This window comes from Rousettus aegyptiacus, unplaced genomic scaffold (genome assembly GCF_014176215.1).
Source record: "Rousettus aegyptiacus isolate mRouAeg1 unplaced genomic scaffold, mRouAeg1.p scaffold_m13_p_4, whole genome shotgun sequence".
Taxonomy (NCBI): Eukaryota; Metazoa; Chordata; class Mammalia; order Chiroptera; family Pteropodidae; genus Rousettus; species Rousettus aegyptiacus.
In genome coordinates, this window is record NW_023416307.1 from 21,314,909 (window position 1) to 21,334,699 (window position 19,791).

A 19,791-nucleotide genomic window follows, 5' to 3' on the forward strand; every position below is an offset into this window, starting at 1 on the left:
TTCAGGTGCTGGAAACCAGTCTGATGATCAAGAAAGTTTGTCAGGCAGAACCTGAGACAACCCCAAAACAGTGTGTAGGAGGAGCAAGTCTCTAATAGAGCATGCTCCATCCTGGGAGGAGTCTCCCTGAAGGGAACAGCTAATGTGGCCAGATAAAGCTTCTGCAGGACTCCCTAGAAAAAGAGGACTCTGTTTGTGTTGGGAGTACCTGCCATCCGATCAGCTTTTCTTTTGCCGATGCTTTCTGATGCCCTATTGAAATGAACAGCAGTTTAAATAAAAGTAATCACATAGAACGATTATTAAATTAATACTAAAAGTAGAACATTGTTCCTCAAAGTGTGTTCCAAGGGAGTCTTAAGAAATGTCATTGAAAAAGTATTCTATGGTCAAATTTTAAGTTTGGAAAATACTCTACATCCATCCTCTCTTGATGATTCACTTTATACATTTGCATAGTAAAAGCTCTGTTATTTCCAACCTCAGTTTACTATGAAACCATTTTTGGGGTGGGGTGGGGGACTTACTGTAGAACATACTTTGACAACACTAAAATAAGGATTAATGAAACATTTGATATGGCAAAAAAAAAAAAAAAAAAAAAAAGAAGAAGAAGAAAAAAAAACTACTAAAAATCAGGCAAAAATCCCTTGATTTGAACCAAAAGGAGATTGAGAAGCTGGAGATAGGATTTCTTAAAAAGTTTAAATGAGAAAGCATCTGCAAAGCATATCACACATTGGGCCTTTGCATAGTTGGTGCTTGGTCAATTTGTTGCTGTTGTTTTATTTTTGATGTTTAATAGGAAGGGAGATGAAAAAGGCCCATTCTTGGCAGCTCTGCGAGAGACAAATTGCTGTCAGTAAGGTAGATAGATACCAGGTATTCCTCAACTAAGGAACCACTGCAATTGTAAAGCAAACAGTTATAGTTTCTACTTCCTTTCAAGTTTTAGTATCTTGATAACTGTCAATATAAAGTCAGATTTTTCTCTATGATTTTACCATTCTCTCAATAGATCAGATAGATAGATAGGGATATATATTTCTCCATGTGTGTACATATATTTTAATTTGTTATGCAAAATAAAAATAGACTTTGTTTATTCTAAAATATTTCTCAAAATGGCAGGCAGCCACCTTTTGTAATTTCCAGAGAAAAAATATTTGAGGTAGCCAGACTCATTCAAATTGGTTTTAAATGGCTTATAAAAGCATCTAAAGCCCAGCTATCAAATTTTAGGAGTAAATGGGATGGCAAAATCAAATTCCTGTGGGGCGAGGCAGGTATCCAGAATAAGTGAGTGGCAGTGGCTGGATGTGAACTACAGTAAACAGAAAAATGCATGCTCATTAATGGAGGCAGCTGCTCCAGGAGATCGATGTTTGGGGAAATGTGGGCCATCATTTTTTAAATCACTTGATTTTTAAAGTAAAGCAGGGAATCTGGATCTTTATGTAAAATCTCTCAAATTTTAAATGTTGGTACTAAATTAAAAAACAAAAATTCTGCAAGTCAACGAAAATATGTTTAGGGACCAGTTTACAACTTCTGAATTAGGCAAGTGTAAGACTGCCCATAGCAGAACTCAGGCGAGTCTTCATACCAGCTCAGCCCTGGGTTCTACTTGACATTGAACACTTTGCAAAGATACTAGTGTAGTAATCGATGTTCCTAATCAATCCCTTAACTGAGCTATTTTGATGAACCTTGTAAACATCTGCTTAAAATTAATTTGAGACCACAGTGCCATTATTTAGTGATCTAAAAAAGTCACATTACATTTTGGTGATTATATTTTTTTTGTGATTTTAATTTGTAGTTGAAGAATATTTGACTATTTTACTAGAGTATGTCCAGCAGTAGGTTGAATTTTGAATAAACACTACAACATTTCTTTTCCTTTATTCTCTTTGAATAGTGAAATGAAGAGCATGTAAAATATCTTGTCGAAAAAGATTCTCTGGGTATTCTTAAATGTCACTGCATTTTAAATGAAACTCTTTGAACGATCTCTGATTTGGAAGTAACTTAATTTGCCTTGATTTTGAAATATTTTGAGAAGACAATAAAAGTCTTTCTAACAAATGTTTTTTCTTCCCTTCGTTACTCCTTGGCAACCTTCTCCCCTTTCTCTTCTCCCTCTCTCCTTGCCTGTTTTCAACAGCATTTATCATGTAGTCAGAGAACTCTCTAATGAGAATGTTCTTCATACTTTTCAGGTCACTAAGGAGTAGCTGATTATTTGCCTCTCTCTGCTTCCTCTCATCTGCCTTCTTTTTTTACTCTCTCTGTCACATTGTAATGTAACTGTCTTCTTTTTCACTCTCTCCTACATCTATCCGTGAGTCACCTGAGGTACTAATCTTTTATTTCCAAACTTTAATGATGCCAGGTATGGTATCATGTGCATAGTAGGCGCATAACACATATTATTTTGTGAGTGATTTTTATTTTTGTTTTTATTCTTCTTGGTGTTATTGTAGTTTTATCAGAAGATAAAAATAGTAGCCTAAAGCTGTCACATTTTCTCTTCTCCTTTTATTGAACCGAAGTTACTGTTGCTTCAAATCTGGGAAGAAAAGGAAACCTCAAATTGTAATGATTCTAGAAGTGCACATACAGCTTTCTTGAAATTTTCAACAAAAAGCAGATGTGTAGACTGGTGTATAAACTGGTGTTTAAAACAATGAATATAATCTAATGATATTTTGGGGTGTATTTCATATTGTGTTTCAAATGCACTTAATATTTTCATTGTTTCATTGTTTCATTGTTTCAAACATTATTTTATAAATTATTTGCTAATCTAGTATCTATTCTTTAAAAGAAGTTAAGTCTCTTATTTTCACTTGTACATTATGGAACATTTGTAAAGTAGAAAGTAGATGAAAAAGATTGCCCTTAATGTTACTTCCTAAGATAACTGAGTAACTGTTTAAAATGTGTTCATTATATTATGCAAAGAACCTCAAAAGTCACATTTTAAAAAGTTTATTTCAATGAAAAAATAAGATTTAGAAACAAATGTCACAATCAAAATATTATTTTCTATAAAATTTTAATAAAAGTGTTTAATAATCTTTTATGGATATTTTGCAATTGCAGAGGTAAAAATAATAAATAAATGTAGTTTGCTAAGGAACAAACATATACCTAAATATCACTGAGGACATTCTTAACAGCCTTAACAGCCTTAACATGTCATAACCACCAACAGTAAAGAAAGAAGACAAGGCCAACTGAGCAGCTGGCCCCTTAAACAGAGTAGCTTTGTGTTTCTATATTTGGAGAACAACAGTTTTTTCCCTTCACTCAAGGTAGAGATTAATTTTTTAATAACACTAGTCTTTAGAATGCAATTCACAGCCCCTCTTAACCTATTGAATGATATCTAGCTTATATTATAAAAATTTTCATAGTCAAAAAAATGCCTAAATCATTTCGATAATTTATATAGTTTTAAAAACATTTAATTATCCAATTTGACATTCTGATTTTTAAAAATCTAACATAATGTAAGCTTTTTTCTCTTATTACACACACACTGCAAAATTATTTTTAATGACTAATATTGCATTGATTAAATCGATTAACCACTTTCTTACTGAACATTTGTATTACTCTTAGACTTTTGCTACCACAAATTACTACAGTGAATGGCTTTCTTCAAAGCCAAAGCAAACAAAAAAGTTTTCTGTTATTTAGGTCTATTTCCTTAGGCTAGATCCCAGCAGTGGAATTCCTGGGTCAAAGAATATAAATATCTTTAAGCTTCTTAATGAATATTTTCCAAATGCTTTATAAAAACAGTCTATAAAAATTTAGACTCCCACAAATAATGTAAGAGAATACTGTTTCATTGTATTTGTCAATATTGGACAAACTTGTTTTTATTGTCTTTGTTAATTTATTAGATTAAAATGTTGTTTCAATTTCCATTTCTCTGAATTTTAGCGATGTACATTTTTTTTTTGTAATTTTAATTCAGGATATTTCTTTTCTCTGAATTACCTGAATTTATTTCTCTGAATTTATTGTCATTTGCTTATTTAACTATATGTTTTCCATTCTTAAAGCCTGATAGAAAGCATTGTTTTCAAACTAACCTCTTAGAAGTTAATTTTAAGGTTGCTGTATGATAGATTCTGGGCCATGCACTATTAGGACTTTTGTTTGTGACCTAAATCTAGCTTGAACTAGTTTAGACGAAAAGTGTTTAATGGATTGTAGATTTCAAAGAAAAATTGAACCTTGAAAGGACTTAGGAAGCTAGGTCTCGGGAAGAACCTAAGATATCCTGAGTAGTTTCTTTGCCATAATCAAATGTTTTGATTGATTTTTTGTTGCAGTCCTAATTTTTCTCCTTGATATTTAGATACCTTTTCCTGTCACATCATGGCAGGATACAATCCTGAAAATCCCCTACTTCATTTTTTTAGACCTTCCATCCATCTTTTTAAATTGTTGCAGAACCAGTTTGAGAGAAAAGACTAAATATAAATGAATCCTTAGAACCAAGAGCTTGCCAAAAAAAAAAGCATATAGGTTACAGGTGGTAAAATTCCCCAATGATGTGATTAGCTTTCTTGTATTTTCTAAAATGTCTGATTATAAATGGAGGGAAGATAAAAGTTTTAAAGTACTTTCTTTTAGAATATTTTTATTATGAGTAATATTAATGGATGATCCAAATGAAAATAATTAAGAAGAGACTCTAATGCCTTCCCCAAATTTGTTTTACAACTCTGTGATTCTCACACAATCTATTTTAATAAACTTGGCTGAGAGAAAAACTGGGAAATAGATAAAGATAATAAATGTGTTGTTTTTCTGGTTGCACTGGCAAGAGGGTTAGAGTACGAGTCATCTATTCCTAGTCAGGACTGTCTCCGCTAGAACATGTTGTTGTCCCCACTATTTTCAGGAACACCCTGATGTGAAGACTAGACAACAGCATGTCCTCACATCAACACAGTGTTCAAATTTTGTGCAGAATTATGACTGTTTGAGAAAACTGTGTGCTTGCACAGTACATAGTGCATTGCAATATTTTGTGGCATGTCATTTTTAACCATATTAGTTTGATTAGTTTGAAAGAAGTGAAGTGGACTTAGCATAGCTAGAACAGAGTGAACTAATGTGACCTAACTTTCCAGGGAGTATTGTCAGAGGGCTTGAGGTGCCGTTTATATGTAGCATTCATTTGGGGAAATATTAAAAGAAATGACCTTGGAAAGTGTTCATCTTTTTTAAAAAAAATTATAAAAAGGAAATGTAAAAACACAGGCTTACAATTCTTTTTTGGGTGAATCTTAACAGTTGGAGTGGGCTTTTATTAAGGAATGTTTAATACAAAATTTACTCCAGCAGTATTCTATATAAGCTTAAGTTTCCTCCTAATGTTTCTGGGTCTCCCTCCACCCCCGCCTGCTGCCTCCCCCGCGCCCCCCCACCGCCGCCCATTTATCAATCTTAGATGTGATTATATGTACATAATGAGACTGTCATTATGAGGTGTTTTTTAAGTTCTAATTTTATTTTATTTTTTATTTTTATAAATATTTACCGAAATACAACATACATAGAAAAAACGCACAAATAATACAGGTACAGCTAAATTAAATTTCACAAAGTGAATTTTCCATATAATCAACATATTAACATCTCCCTAGAAGCTCTCTTGTACCTCTTTTACCGTCAAAGTAAAAGAAAAGAAAACCACTATCTTGACTTATAACACCATATTAATTTTGCTTGTTTTTGAACTTTATAAAATGGGAATTATATGGCATATATTCTTTTTCTTTCATTCAACATTATGTTTATGAGATGCATCCATGTTGTTGTGGGTAGCTGCTGTTCATTCATTCTTATTGCCATTCAGTTTTCTATGGTATGCATACACCACAATGGATTTATCTGTTCCACAGTGTGGGCATTTGGGCTGTCCCAATTTAGAGCTATCGTAATCAGTGCTGCCATGAACATTCTTGTGTATTTCTTTGGTGAATATAAACATATTTTTGTTGGGTATGTACTCGGTATGGAAATTCTGGGTTATATGGTTAAGAATATGGCCAGGTTTAGTACATCCTATTATTTATTCAAAGTAGTTGTATTAATTCACATTCCTACAAGGAGTGTTTGAGAACCTTTATTGGTCTGTAAATTACAGTTTGCTTTTCTTTCTTCTTGGTAATAAATTTTGCTATTCTTTCCATGCTAGGACAGAGATCTACTTCATTCTTGTTTTTTATTTTTTATATAATATTATATAGAAACATGGGTTATTTACTATTCCTCTAATATTGACCATGAAGGTCATTTCTTTTTATTTTTGCTGTTAAAATATTGCACAGTTTTCAAATTAAAAATGCACCCACCTTTTTATACCACAATTTATACTACAGATATATTTGACATGTACATATTGTTCATTGTATGTGTACAAATGATTCATTTTAAAAAACTTCTTATTTTAAAAATAATTTTAGACATATAGAAAGTTACAAGAATAGTATAGAGAACTCCTATATACCAATTTCCCCTAATGTTAACACCTTACACAATTATGGTACAATTATAAACAAGGAAATTAACATTAGTACAATACTATTAACTAACCTACATGCTTTATTTGGTTTTATCAATTTTACCACCAACATCTTTTTTTCCAATCCAGGATTCAATCTACAATCGCATGTTCCATTTAGAGATTATATCCTCTTAGTCGTCTTTGATCTATGACAGATCCTCACTTTCTTTGTCTTTCATTATCCAAGGCTTTTGAAAAGTACTGGTTAGTTATTTTGTAGAATACTCCTCAATTTGGATTTGTCTAATGTTAACTCATAATTATATTTCAATTATTTGTTTTGGGCAAGAATACCACAGATGTGATGTGCTTTTCTCAGTGAGTGTATCATAACAGAGGTATGTGATGTCAGTATGTCTTATTATGGGTGGCATTAACCTTGATCACTTGGCTAAGGTGATGTTTGCCAGGTTCCTCCACTGTCAAGTCATTATTTTTCCATTTGCAATTTTAGTAAATATCTTTGGGATAGATACTGTGAAAATATTCAAATATTTTCTTTTTCTTCAAACTTTCACCCACTTTTTAAGCAACTCTCAGTAGATTTTTCCTACAGCCATTATTACTATGCTCTTCTAATGATGGTTTCTTCTTTCCTTCATTCCTACTACATTTATTAAGTGAAATTTCTTATGAGGGAGAGCAGTTCCTTCTCTCTCATTTATTTATCTATTCAGTTATTTATTAATATGAGTGTAGACTCATTCACTTTTATTTTGCAGGTTATAATCCAGTACTTTAGTTATTTATTGTATTAACTCAGTTGTTTCATTTGGGGCTATGAGGATCTCGGGTGGTACTTGTGCCCTTTCAACATGTCCCTGCTTCCCTTTGAGCTCGTCCTTACTTTCAGGTACCACAAAATGTCCTAGGCTCATCCTAATTTGTCCCTGCCCAAACCCTGTAATAGTTCTCTAAGATACCTTGGTTTCTTTTACTGGGGAATAGTATTTAGAAACCAAGATATGGACACTGGATATGCTCATCACCATTGCATTAGCCTTGCTTCTGAGAATTCATTATTTTTTTTCATTTATATTTTTCTCCTGGGTCATGACATTCAGAATACCCATTCATTGATTTTTTTTTGCATTAAATGCATTTAAGGCTATAAGTTTTCCCCCAAGTACTTTGATGCATAGTGTTTTCATGATCATTTATTGCTAAATAGTTTATAATTTTCATTTTTATTTCCTTTTTAGCCCACGGTTTATTAGATGTATATTTAAGTTTCCATGTATGTAGATGTTTTGACTTCCTTTTTGTTGTAATTTTTTGATGTAATTTTATTGTGGGTGATGAATGTGGGTATATGTACATTTTTCTTTTTTAGAGTATGTTAAAATTTCAGTTGTGGCTAATTACATGGTCAGTTTTTGTGATTATACCACCATGTGTTTGGAAGAAATGATTATTAGATATAAGTTCCAATTATAGCCATATATCAAGCTTGTTAATTATGTTATTCAAATCCCCCATATCTATACCTATTTTTCATGTCACTGTGACCATTTCATTTCTGTGAGATATGTGTCAATACCTTTCACTATGATTATTAATTTGTTCTCATTGGATTTGTAACAGTTTTTTCTTTATGTATATTTTGAAGCTATGTTTTGGGTATATAAAAGCTTATAATTATCTTCTTTTCTTGGTAGATTGGAATTTTTATCAAAATGAAAGAGTTGTTGATAAATTTAATGTTTTGCTAGTTATAATATTAATATATTTTTTAAATCATTTTTAAAGCATCTGTCTGGCATATATTTTCCTAACCTTTTGTTTTCTACATTCCTCTGTTAAATTTTTTTTTTTTTTAGATGTGACTTTTGATAATAACATTTTGGCAAACTTTTTTTCTCTTAGTATGCTAAGAGAAACACTTGTCAGGGTACAAAGTAGGACTGAAAATAGGAGGATTCATTTCAAATATTTTAAAAGTGCCTTTAGGCTTTCAAGAACTCTTTCCACCCTACCTCCCCAAAGACTTAGAATTACCTTGTTCTAATTCTGGCAGGTGACCTAGGTACTAGCAAAACAGCTAGTTCTCAACCTGATTATTCCACAGCGAAGCCCATCATTTAACATTTTCCATACATACACAGAAGCCTACAGACAGCATTCCAATGCCTCATTCATTAGGTTTTTAGTAAGAGAATATAGTATAATAAGTACCCCTTATCACAGATTCAGAAATTACCCAGATTTTGTCATTTGTGTTTCATCTGTCCTTTTTTTTTCATTTGCTGAAGAAATTAAGGCAAATCCAAGGCTGCATGCTATTTTCACCCCTACTTACTTTAGTGTGATGTTCCATTTTAAAAAATATAACAAAAGTATTGTTATCCCCAAGTTAGCAACAGTCCCTTGCAATTATCTAACTCCCAGTTCATAATCAAATTTCCTCAATTCTTAAAAAAAATTGTTTTACAGTTTATTTGTTAGAATCTGGTTCTATACAAGGTCTGCATGTCACATTTGATAGTCACTTTTCTTGCTTCTCTTTTATCTAGAACATCCCCTTTTCTCCCTTTGTCATCATTATCATGTAGAAACTGGATCAATTGTCCTTTGAAGTGCTTCATTCATAAATATAATAGACAACAAAGGATCTTCAGATTTTTGAGGGAAGCCTCAAGTGTGAAAGACAAAAAACAAAACAAAGGGGAAACTAAAAGAAACAGAAGCCACAGTGAATGAGCTGAAGGAAACTAAGAACACACTATAATTGATATCCTTAAAAAATAAGAAGTTGTATCCATGAAAAAAAGAACAAGGGGTAGTAAAAAAGGGGACTTTTTGGAAAATAAGAAAGAATTTGTGGCAAATTAAAATATGGTAGCAGAAATATTTCACAGGCAGGATGAAAGATAATGAAAGTGGAACAAAATGTCAAAAGTGGCAACAAAAGGTTAAGAAAATTAGAAGACTTACCCAGGAGGCCTCACGTCCAAAATAATAGAAAAATATTCCAGAAAGAAAGCAGAGACAATGGAGGGGGAGGGAATTATTTTCTCTAGGGGAAAATTCCTGGAACTAAAGACCATTAGTTTCCAAAGAAAATATTCACCATGTGCACTAACATGATAATATATTGTGATCAAATTTAAGAATACAAAACGAAAAGAAAAAATTTTTGAAGCTTCTGAACTGAGGTGGGGGTGGAGTAACGAGGGCCTACCTTGTATCATACAAAGAAGTAGGAGTTAAAATGTCATTGGACTTCTGAGAAGCAGCACTGGAAGTTAGCAAACAGTGGAACAGTACCCTAATTTTCTGATGAAGAATATTTTTTTCATCTGTGATTCTAAATTCAGCTAAACTGTCCAGTCTGAGATAAAGACATTTCAGATAGTCAAGGTCTCAAATTTACCTCCCATGCACGAAAATCTCCTAGAGGACTTATTCCATGAAAAGGAGTAAACTTAGGAGAAAGACTGTAGAACCAGGATACATGAAAGCTCTCATGTCTTCAGTTCCTGTAATGAAAGTGAAGGGAAGTCCCAAGATGACAGTTGTATAGTCAAACCAGAGTTTAACCAAGGCAAGCAAGGGAATGGAGAGCTCTAGGAAGCTTGTCTCCTGGAAAAGAAATGATATGGAAGGATTATATACTGTGTCTGAAGGTACTGAGAGAGGAGAATAATACCTGTCAGATTTGGAAGAAGTGTCAGTGATAGATAACAGAAAATTAAGAAAGAAGAAAAGGAGATGGTTTTTAATCCACAGACAACAAAAAGTTGTACAAAAAAAGAAATGTGATCATGGAATAATATGTGGTTCACTAGTGAAGAATAATGTAATTCCTGAATAAGAAGATTGATTGACCTACATTGGGAGGATGAGGAGAGGAAGGCTGTGTGTATGTCTGTGTGTAGAGAGGTGTAGGTGTGTAGGTATATGTAGGGGGGTCAACTTTTATTAGGGTTGTGGTAGAGACTGCTAGCTGCCTACTGTAACATCCATTTTCCCTTCATCCTTAGTAACAGAACTGTGGGCATATATGGGGACTAATCTTTCCGATTAAAAGACTCCATTTCCCAGCTGCACTTGCAGCAAGGTATTGCCATGTGTCTAAGTTAGCAGTATTCAGTGATACTTCTAGGAAATCTTAAAAGGGACAGAGTGAGCCATTATTTTCCTCTTACTGAGAGTCTGGAATGGGAAATTAATTGTTGGAGTTTCTGCCATTATCATGGTCTATGAAAATAAAAGACACACACCAAAGATTGTAGACCAGAAAGTTCAAAGGAACCTGGGGCCCTGACGACACTGTAAAGTTATCAAATTGGCATTGGACTGGCTACCGGTATATTTGTTTAATGCAAGATAATATACCTTTGTATATTTAGCTATCATATTTAGGTCTGTTATATGTAGCAGAACCAGATCTTAACTGATTTGTAATTCACTAGGTAATATCTGAAATGAAATATTAAGAAATAACAGTATTAGCATGTTACTTAGTAATATAGAGACAAATTTTAAAAACAGGAGAAAAAGTTGAAAGTAGTTGTTTGGGGCTGTGGGAATTGGGGTTAAGACAAATGATTGCTATTTTTTCTTATAAGTCTCTTAGTAATATTTGATATTTAAAATTATGTGCATATCTTTAATAAAAATTAAATTGACATGTTAGTTACATTTAAATTAGTATTCCAAGAAAAAAATACATGTCCACTGTAAAAATTCAAACGGCACAAAAGATAGAGAGTAAAGTTATGTCTCCCTTCAATATTCTTTGCCTTTTCCCCACACATCAGTTCCACTCACATCCCCAGGAGTGATGGCCTTTCAATGTGTCTCTCCATACTTTTTCTATACATTCATTTAGCACATATAAAGATGCATGGTTTTTTCTTTTGTTTATTTTTATTAAAAGTTATTTAAATTTTAAGAAAGTACTCATAAGAGAGTATTTAGACTTATAATGGATATTTGTTTTTATTTGTAGAATCCGAGATGCAAATTTGCAGTTAATAAGTCAACAAAATGAATTTCAGAGAGTACAGAAAGAATTGAGTCATTTGCAACAGGAGTTAAGTATTAAACAGAGACAATCACAAGTCTTCAGGTAAGATTATCTTTAAAGATCTAAAAATTATAAAGATTGAAAAGATACATTTAATAGTAGCTTCATAAACATCCAAACACGTTTTAGTAGTATAGTTTCTATATTTGCTGTAGTTAGAAAAAAAATGGATATAACTTCACATTTTTTACCATTATCACAACAGAATAGTTTTATCAGTAAAATTTAAATCAGGCAAACATGTTTTATTTTGCAGTGACATTTACAATGAAAAGCACAGTAACTAATACATTTTCCTCTTAACCAGTATTTCTTAGTGTATTTGATCCCCTGACCCACACACACACAAATGACAAGAGTTGGGAAACTTTCTTAATAATAGGAATAAACCTCCTAAATTTGGAAATCTCTGACATAAATGGCATTAATTCTGCTTTTATGTAATCTTTGGAGGGTTTATAATACCTAAAGGTAAAACCCAATGTCCTAAAGAAATTAGGATGCACATTTTCTTTCTAACTTTAAAAATTGAATTGAATATATTGAGACTATCAGAAAGAATGATTTCTTTATACATTGAGTAACTTTTAATTCTTAGAAAAAGGAAGTAAGTTAAATAACATTACAAATAGGTTCAGAGTGACTAAAGAATTATATTGGATGAATATTTTGAATGTTAGTTCTTTTTCTTTTTTCAATTTCCAGAAACATCTTTCTGTTTAAAAAATTATCTGGGCTAATAATTTTTTTATGCACTATCTGGTGATAACCTGCTGACCATTTACCTTTCATAAATGACTTACAGATAAATGATGCTCAATAAATAATCTTTTAATGAGTATGTAAGTCTACTCACAAAACAGATGACCATTTCTGTCATCAGAAATCTTCTCTTCTCTTTCCTAGAAATCTGATATTAAACCAGCAGAATGCCCCAGGCAAACCCAACTCTCCATTTTAGTCAGGACAATCAGTGCTCAAGCTTGACGCCTACAGTATCTTTGGCCCATTTCTGCTAGGGGATCCCATTTGTTTTATCAGCTAATGTCATCATGAATGGTAGGATCGACTAACTTTTAAAGATTAGGCCAGGACCAGATTAAATAATAAATACTGCTCAGGATATTATGGACCGAAACGGTCAATTTTTATTATTTACATTTTACATGTGATTTATATTTTAAATTCTTGAAACAGACATACATACCTAATTGTTATTTTTATTCTGTTATCATTTTGAGGTATACTTGTATCTGCTTATTTTTTTCAAATGTTAGTCAATTGGTCTGTGATTTTTGTTCATTTTTAGCTAAAAAATCACAGATTTAGCACTTACTAAAAACAAGTTTCAAAGTAACCATCTAATTAGGCACTTAGTATAAATAAAACTTTTTGTGATAGACAAATAGAAATTATTACTGGTTTTAGTCCTACTCTCACTAGTAGGTGCATTGCATAAGAAAAGGCGATCTGGTGAAAATAAAATCAGACCAAAGGTGATAGAGGTCAGCTGATTTTGTTGCATTACTTAAAGCTGCTTTTAAACTAGTTTATTGGTTATTTTAATATTTGATATTTAAATATTTACTAGAACATAAAATTTAGTGATTGCTGTGGATAAAGAAAAGCTATAATCTCTCTTCGTATGGTAAAGAAAAGAAGCATGAGCTTTAGCTACTCAGATATAAGTACATTTATAGAGCCCAAAAGGAACTTTCGATAGACCAGTGACATGTCTTTGAGTCACATTGCTCTTTTAAAATTATTCTCTCATTTGTTTAATTGCAATTGGATTTAATCACTTAGCCTCCAGCAAAGTTTTCTTCATGCTCTCTGTTTTTCCTGACATCATTTCTAACCCGTTTCTTGCAAGGGAGTGACCAGAAGTGGGTGTGGTATGCCTCAGCTGGCTCAGCACATCTGCTATTCAGAATTACGTGTCTTTTGAGAGTGGAAATTAACTTTAGAAGACCTGTAAACTAGACACTAAAAAGCAGTATGGAATATAAGTTTATTTCACATAAAGTAGTGTATAAATCCAATATTCCAAATCAATCCATATTTGTCAATTTTTACTTTTAGAAGACTCCTATTGCGAATCTTTCATAACTTATTTGAAATATAAACTACTTATCTTTTAATTTCTATTATTTGTATATCTAGACTCCGTCATTTCTGAAATATTCAATGCCAACTCTAAAAGTTCTCTCCTCCTAGCTCTCTCACTTTCGCTCTAACTCTTTAGCCTCATTAAGGCTTCCAGTATCCATTCTGATTTTCCCAACCATTTTCTGACTTGACTTAGTTTTCTAGCCTTGATCCCATAGTTAAATCACCTCACATCTTTTTAAAAATAGTTTTATTGAGATACAATCACATGTTACAAAACCCACTCATTTAAATGGCAATGTAATGGTTTGTAGTAAACCTACTGAGATGTGCAACCTTTACCACATTCAATATTAGAAAAGTTAATCATCCCGCAAAGATCCTCGTGCCATTTGCAGTTAAAGTCTGTTCTCACCTCAAGTTCTAGGCAACCACTAACCTTCTTTCTGTTTCTATAAATTTGCATTTTTCTGGACATTTCAGACATATGGAATTATACAATATGTGGTCATTTACATCAGGTTTCTATCACTTATGTTTTTGAGGTTCATCCATGTTGTATCATACATTAGTTCTTGGTTCCTTTTTATTGCTTAACAGCATTACATTGTATGGATATACCACATTTTATTTATTCATTTTCCCATTGATGGACATTTCAATTGTTTTCTACTTGGTGCTTATGAATAATGCTACTATAAACATTCACATACACTCTTTGTGTAGATATATGTTTCATCTCTTTGCGATAAATCCCTAAGTGTGGAATTACAGAATCATATGGTAAATTTAAATTTAACTTTGTAAGAAACTGCTAAACTATTTCCAGGTGGCTGTACCATTGTATATTCCTATGAGGAAGGAGGATTCCAGTTTCTATGAATTCTTGCCAACACTTCTTATTATCTGTCTTTTTTATTGTAGCCATTCTAGTGGGTGTGAAATGGTATCTCATGGTGACTTTGATTTATGTTTCTCAAATGACCAATGATGTTGAGCATCTTTTTGTGTCCTTATTAACCATCGCATGGTTGTTTGGTGACATATCCATTAAAACATTTTGCCTATTTTTTCATTGGTTTGTTTTGTTTTCCTGTTATAGAATTGTACAGGTCCTTTATTTGAAGCATGATTTGCAAATATTTTGGGTACAGGTCCTTTATTTGAAGCATGATTTGCAAATATTTCCTCCCAGTCTGTGGCTTATGTTTTTATTTTTATAACAGTGTCTAATGAGCAAAAATTATTGTTTTTGATGAATTACAATTTGTCAATGTTTTATTTAATGGATTGTGCTTTTGGTAATGTATCTAAGAACTCTGATTAACCAGATTACAAAGATTCTCTCCTGTCATTTTGTGTAAAAGTTTTATAGTTTTAGCTCTTATATTTTTAGGTCTATGATCCATTTTATGAATGATGTAAAAATCTAAATTCATCTTTTTTTATGTGGATGTTCAGTTGTTCCAGCATCATATTTTTAAAAGACTATTCTTTACCCATTGAATTGCCTTGGTGCTTCTATCTAAAATCAATACATTGTGAATGTAGGGAGTCATTTCTGGACTCTCTATTCTACTCCGTTAACATATATGTGTGTTCTTATGTCAGTACCACACTCTCTCTTGAATACTGTAATTTTTAGTAAATGTTGAAATCTTCATTTTCAAAGCTGTTATGGCTATTCTGGGTCCCTTGCATTTCTATATGAATTTTAGGATCAGCTTCTCAATTTCTGCAAAATAGCCTGCTGGGATTTTGAAAGATATAGCATTGAATTGACTACAGATCAATTTGGGGAGAATCACCATCTAAAAATGTAGAATATTTCAATTCATGAACATGGTATGTCTTTCTATCAAGAGCTTTAGTTCTCTGAGAAATGTTCGTTTTTAGTATACAGTCTGCACTCTTTTTACTAAACTTATTTCTTAGTATTTTATTTTTTTGATGTTATTATGAGAAGGATTCTTTCCTTATTTTTATTTTTGGAATTGGTAATTACTAGTACACAGACATAAAATTGATTTTTGCTTATGGATCATGTACGCATGTGACTTTGGTGAACCATTTATTGTGCGTGTGTGTGTGTGTGTGTGTGTGTGTGTGTGTGTGTGTTCAGGATGTTTCTACATAGAGGATGTCTCTGGATAGAGGATGTTTCTCCCTAGAGGAGTTTACCAGTACTTCAACTCCTTTTACCTCTGCTCATTTTGTCATAATTATCCTTAAAACGTTCAGTCTTCATACCTATTTGTAAGTTGTTAATCAACAAGGCCTAAATTCTTCCAATACTAGTCTAAGTCCTATTTTTGCTTAGACTCCCCTGTGCTACTAATCTCTCAGCTCTTGTGTGTCTTGCTGCATATTTCACACAGAAAGTTAAGGATATTGACACAGGTAGATTTACTGCAAATCAAATGATACTTGAGTTTCAGAATTGCTCACTCAGGACCCCCTTCCAAGGCTCTCAAAGGGCCCCTGGCAAAAGTAAGATGATTTGATTGCAGTTGGTTAAAAAGTCTGTCTTTTCTCACTCTGATGTCCACTCTCTTAAACTTCTGAGGTCAGTATTGGAGTAGTCATAGCATTTGGGGATCCGAAAAAGGGAAAGTTGAGTTGAGAATACACTACTATAACTGCCATTTGGTAAGACTTTTTAGAATTCTTCAACAACACAAGTAAGAATTATAGACTAAAAATTTTGACATGTATGAATTTTTTTAAGTTAATGGAATAAATATGAGCAATTGAAACAGTAGAAATTATTGTCATAAACAAATCGTAACAATAATATTTTTCAGATTATATCATGAGCTAATTCATTAAAATAGAGGTATATTTTTAATAAAAATTTTTGGATTACTTAATAATTCAATGAAGAGAAGTTAATTATTTTAATACATTGGAGAAATATTAAGCTTCTTGCTAATTTGACAAAATCTACTAACATCACTGAATATAACATAAAAATCATATTATACCACTTCAAGGACATCTAAGATAAACTGGTTCATTAGTTTTATTATTTCAAAGATAATTTGACCAGTCATTTTCTGAGAAAACTTGAAATGCTAAAAATCTTACAATCATATATGAAAACAACTGGATAAAGATTTTCCAATTTTGACAGTGCTTCATATTTGCATGGCATTACCAATAATGAACTACAAAGCTGAAAGAATCTTTCTAAACTATCAGTAATAAAAAACTAATGACCATGCTAGATGAAAGACTATATAATCTTTATATTCTCTCCACATAAAGCTTTATTATAAAATGATTCTCATATAGAGAGATACTTGTAGACTATGTAGCCAAAACTTGTAAGCAAAAAGTATTTTAGAGCTATTGCTTATTAAAAAGTTATATTGTTTTCCTATATTTTGTGATGAAATTTATCAACCTAAAAGTTTTGATTTTTAAATTTAATTTTTTCTCACTACACACTTTTTACACACTAATTACACACTTTTAAACCTAATTTTGTAAGTCATCATTTTTACATATTTTCTTTAAGAAAGCCCTCCCCACACCTACCACTGATCATGTAAGATTTAGGCTTCACGAAAATAAATCTGCTCTTAGCTAACAATTTTGAATTTTCTGTTTCCTACAGACAGATGCACATACATCCACATCCAGTCTTTTCTGTTAAACATCTCTCTAGGCCCTGTGCATGGCTTGCTCCCAGCAGCTGCCTTACATTACACTAGGCCCATTAGCCCTTTAAGCTTGTCTTAGTTCATACTTCTTATCTCCCAGTGCTACTAGTTCCTGGCTCCACATTCAGACTTCACATCCTCACTTTTGTCTTTCATTTAGTGATCTATTTGGACTCTTTCTCTACTTTTTTAAAATCAACATCTCTTCTAGCTCCCAGCTCTGCCTGCTGATTGAGGCACCACCTGTGGCTTCTGATCACTCAGGTGTACCTTAATTACCACACAGAATGACACCGCCCATCTTCTTCCTGGCAGAAGCTAATCTTTCAGCCTCTGTTTAACACCTAGCCTTTTGAGGACTTTGCACAAGAAATGAGCGCCTCATTCGTCTGTGATTTTACCCTCTGTGACTGCACTCATACTGTCTGCCCAGCTGTGTACACATTCAGGTGTCTTTCAGCCTAAGGAACCATTCTACTCTGTATCTTCCTCTTTCTCTCCTTGCCACCTCAGTCAAGATTCTTGATTGCTGGTACTACATAACCCTCTGTTTACTCATTTCTGCTTTACCACTCAGTTCTTTCCTACCTAATGCCTCTCTCTGAGATCACCAAATGTCTCCTTAGTACCAAAGACAGTGGGCTCTTTTAAGCCTGTACTTGAGGCATTAAACATTGAACACTACTTTCTTCTTGGAAATCTCTCATCCCCTGGCTTTTTTGATAGTATTCTTTTAGCTTTATTTCTAACTCACTGACTGCTACTCCTTAGTTTCCTTTGAGGGCTTCTTTTCTGTTTCAGTTTCATAAATGTTAGTGTTGTTCAGTGTTTTATCCTCAGCACTTCTCACTTCTTCATTCCTCCAACTGAGTGACCTATTTTTCTCATTCATTCATTCATGCATGCATGCATTCATTTGTCAATATCTGTTGAGCGCTTACTATGTGGTAAGTACTGTGCTAGGTGCTAGGGAGACTGTAATGAATAAGACATGTATAATCTCTGCATCATATATCTTAGTCTACTCAGGGAGATAAATATTAACCAAATAATTACAGTCCCATTGCTTTAGTCATCATCTTTTTACTGTGAAGCTTGCTTGATTATTAGGTAAATTACAGCCAGTTCATATGAAGTAATAAAAATTACTGAGATGGCAAAAAAATATGTGATTACTTTGAGCTGAGGCATTTCATGAGGCAAAAGCACTGAATCAATCACTTTTAAAGGTTTTGTTTATTATTACCCCAGGTTTTAAACTGCCTATAGAACTATGGTGTGCAGATAGGAGGCTAAGAATCTGAGATTCTCATTCAGGCTCTATGACTAAGACACCTTCAACCTAATTTTCTTCGCTAAACGTTTGCTGTTAAATTAATAAAATATGTGTAAAAATAGCTATCTTTCTGTATAGTTAAAATGATGACACAATGGAATTGAGTTGGGGTGACCATATACTTCAGTCTTTCTGGGATATTTCTAGTTTATATCTGTTATGTCAGCAAAATACAAATATTACTTCCAGAATTGTCTAGATTTCAACAGTAGATTATGTGGTCACTCTAAGCCCATTTCTCAAAGAAAACTATTTTTTAAAGAAATATTTGTTATTATGCTTGCTATTTTAAAAAATTCTATTTTTTTAACTTGCTTGCAGTAAAAGATTGATGGAGTACAGATATTCCTGGGATAAGATTCTTTCATTCCTTACTTTTACTAAAAGGGAAATAACCAGTATAAAAAATGAAGTATATGATCATTTTCAAAACTGGACTTCACTGAAAGGAGAAGTTTTTCTTCAAATTAAAGCCATAAGTGAAAAAGCCTTGACAGGTTTGTTATATATATATATATATTGGATATAATCCTCTCTTCCTTTTTTGTAAATTGTGCATCATAAATAATGAAATAATGATATTTTTATTTTATGTGATGGGACTTATGATTAACTTTAAACTTGTTATTGATTAGCAGACTAGATGGTTATTATGATCTATTCGAACCCTGAAAATCAATAAACATAGGCTGATTTAAGATAAGCAATGATAAATCTTTCTTTCCTTCCTTCTGCCTCCCTCCCTCCCTCCCTCCCTCCCTCCCTTCCTTCCTTCCTTCCTTCCTTCCTTCCTTCCTTCTTTCCTTCCTTCCTTCCTCCCTCTCTCCTTCCCTCCCTCCCTTCCTTCCTTCCTTCTTTTCTTTCTCTTTCTTTTTTTCAGCATTGGTTAATGAAATCCAGTAAGTTTCAGGAGTACAATTTAACAGTAAGGCATATATGTTGCACTGCATGTTCACCTACCCTAGTTAGATTTCTTTCTGTCACTATGTATTTGACCCCTTTTAATTTACTTCATCTACCTCCCCTTCCCCTACCTCCTACACTCTCCCTC

At 32.8% G+C, this 19,791-nt stretch overlaps 1 protein-coding gene across 3 annotated transcripts in view; it reads left to right on the plus strand.

The window, feature by feature from the left end:
• Window positions 1-19,791, plus strand: part of LEKR1 (leucine, glutamate and lysine rich 1) — a 155,569-nt gene that overhangs the window by 45,810 nt on the left and 89,968 nt on the right. For all 3 annotated transcript variants that reach the window (XM_016143430.2, XM_016143435.2, XM_036219152.1), the window contains 2 exons: window positions 11,553-11,672; window positions 19,062-19,237. In XM_016143430.2, the coding sequence (XP_015998916.2) occupies window positions 11,553-11,672; window positions 19,062-19,237 (296 nt within the window). The remainder of the gene's footprint in view (window positions 1-11,552; window positions 11,673-19,061; window positions 19,238-19,791) is intronic.